Source organism: Austrofundulus limnaeus, unplaced genomic scaffold (assembly GCF_001266775.1).
Source record: "Austrofundulus limnaeus strain Quisiro unplaced genomic scaffold, Austrofundulus_limnaeus-1.0 Scaffold17, whole genome shotgun sequence".
Lineage (NCBI taxonomy): Eukaryota > Metazoa > Chordata > Actinopteri > Cyprinodontiformes > Rivulidae > Austrofundulus > Austrofundulus limnaeus.
The window spans coordinates 334,517-336,858 of record NW_013952419.1 but is presented as its reverse complement, the minus strand read 5'-3'; the positions used below and the strand labels follow the sequence as shown (position 1 = coordinate 336,858).

Genomic DNA, 2,342 nt, shown 5'->3' with positions numbered 1-2,342 from the left:
TGCCACAGCTAGGAAAACATAGCAAACACAAAAAATGGCTACAACTCAGTCAAATGTACAGATATTGAACTGAAATTAAGCATGGTAGTAGGCGAGAGTTACCCTCAACACATACTCTGAGCWCTAACACATAGTGTAAGGCCTCGCTTGAAAGATCATTCACATGTTAGACCACAGATTSATTATTTCTCATTATGTGGTTTTAGGCTAAAACCTTGGCTGTGAAAGGCTGTGGGTGACATGCATTCTTTTACAGATTGTTAGACGGCTTTAGCGAATTACTTAATGACATTTTTTTTATTTTTGTTTGTTTTATTGTAGAACTTTAGTGCTATTTTGTTGGGCAAAAAGCACATTAAATGCATTCAGAGGTCTCAAAAACAAAACCAAAAAAAAAAAAAAAAACATTTTCCCTCTGCTTTTAACAACGTATTTAAAGCATGAGATCAACTTCCTGAATTGCACTCTTCCCATTTTTAAGTGATGTGTGCGCAGTGATGTGTGTGTGTGCAAGAGAGAGAGAGAGAGAGAGAGAGAGAGAGAGAGAGATGGAGGGGGGAGTAGAAGCATGGAATGCTGTGATGTCAGCAACTCACACACACATACACACTCACGCACACACTCATACACACACACACAAAGACAAGGAGGACCCACAGGCTGTGTGTGTCTCTCAGCTTTAGTTAGCTCACCCTGCTGTGGAGCGGCTGTCTACATCCCACTGTGAGTACTTCAGCAAATTCTACCCTTTTCCCCTCCACTTRCTTTGTCTCCTAGCACTCACGTTCCCTTCCTGGCTTTTTTTTTAAATTTCATTTTCCCCAGGTTTTCCCTCTCTACACCCCACAGTTGTGTAGCAAACACCCAGTGTGTGTGTGTTACAGCAGTGTGACAGTCTGAGACCAGCTTCCTCTCTCCCCCTTCAAGTGTTTTCTGCTGCCTTTGTTTAACTTATCACTGAGAACACAGCAGCTCGTTCCAGTCCTCCCTGCTGGACAGACTGGAGCTCAAACCCTGTAAAGCCAGAGCCAAATGATTGTCGTTTTTATGTGTTTCTAACGTGCTCCAAACTGAGCTGCTATGGTGCCGGGGCTTGTTGTTGGGAGAAAGGAACATGTTTCTTTCTTTTCTCCTTCTTTTTTTTTCCTTTTAAAGGATGTGTGGAGGGGGGGAGAAAAGGAGGGGTAGTGTGGTTGTCCACTGAAACGGTCTAATTTCTTACAAATCTCCTCCCAGTTCCCGACTCTCTGGTCTTTTCAGTCAGCGGAGAAACAGGCTTTGAGTTCTTCCGTGTTTCATAAATAACATGAAAAAACATCTGAATCAGAAGCTGTGGTTGACATTAACTGGTTTCAGGAAATATATAGCTTTGCATTTTCTTAAAGTGTTTTTTTTTTTGTCTTAAAGATTGTCCCAAAGATGGCCTCCCCAGTCCAAGTAAACTGAGTTTTAGCAAAGGGAACACAGGACAAGGAGGTCGTACACTATGAGAACACATATGAGGATGAAGAATAAGAAATGTTAACATGAAGCCATAAATCACTGAACATCCACCTCAAGAAGCTGCTGGCCCAACTTGACCCCCTGACCCCTTCACCCGCTGGCTCCACTATAACCCCACCAAGATGCTGCAGCAGATCCTGAAGGACAAGGACATGTACGTRGACCCCGACGTGCTGGACGGCCTCAACGATGACCAGAAGAAGACCCTGTTCCTGAAAATGCGCGAGGAGCAGGTGCGGCGCTGGAAGGAGCGGGAGGAGAAGCTGGAGCGAGAAGTGGGGGACCCTGGCACCAAGCGAGCGCGACCCAAAAAAGGTAAGCGGCGCGCACCACCCCCACCTTCGCCTTGCCTCCTCGTTGATCTGGAGCGACAGGTTTTCAGGTTTTTCGAGCACGCGAGGCTGTCACTCTGCACAAAAGCTTTTGACAGAAAACCATCTGTTCCTGTTTTAGCAGAAGCCGAGCTCTGAATCRCTTTTCAGTCAAGATGTTTGCACAGAGTCCTGTGAATCACCTGACGGAGCTTTACGCAGCTCCTGAGGGGGATTGGTAAGGCATGCGAGCATTGTTTGTGACAGATATTTTAAGCTGCTGGATATGCTTTTTGCTGCTGCAGATCATGTTTTCCTTCATTTGAGCAGCTGTCTGAGTCAGCACACACGGTTGATTTAGTTTATTTTTCTGCATGTTTCTGACAGTTTAATGTTTTTGCCAGAGTTGTAAAGTAACTAAGTACAAATACTTTGTTTCTGTACTTAAGTTGAAATTTTGGTTATCTGTACTTTACTTGAGTAATCATTTTTCAGCGTACTTTTTTACTTTTACTCATTACATTTTTA

The 2,342-nt window shown here is 44.0% G+C and overlaps 1 protein-coding gene across 1 annotated transcript in view; it reads left to right on the top strand.

Annotated features, from left to right (window-relative positions):
* Window positions 1-531: 531 nt before the first annotated feature.
* Window positions 532-2,342, top strand: part of zgc:100829 (uncharacterized) — a gene marked incomplete in the record, with an annotated part of 21,154 nt that continues 19,343 nt past the window's right edge. The window contains 2 exon segments of the mRNA XM_014003153.1: window positions 532-723; window positions 1,408-1,818. Of these exon segments, the coding sequence (XP_013858607.1) occupies window positions 1,626-1,818 (193 nt within the window).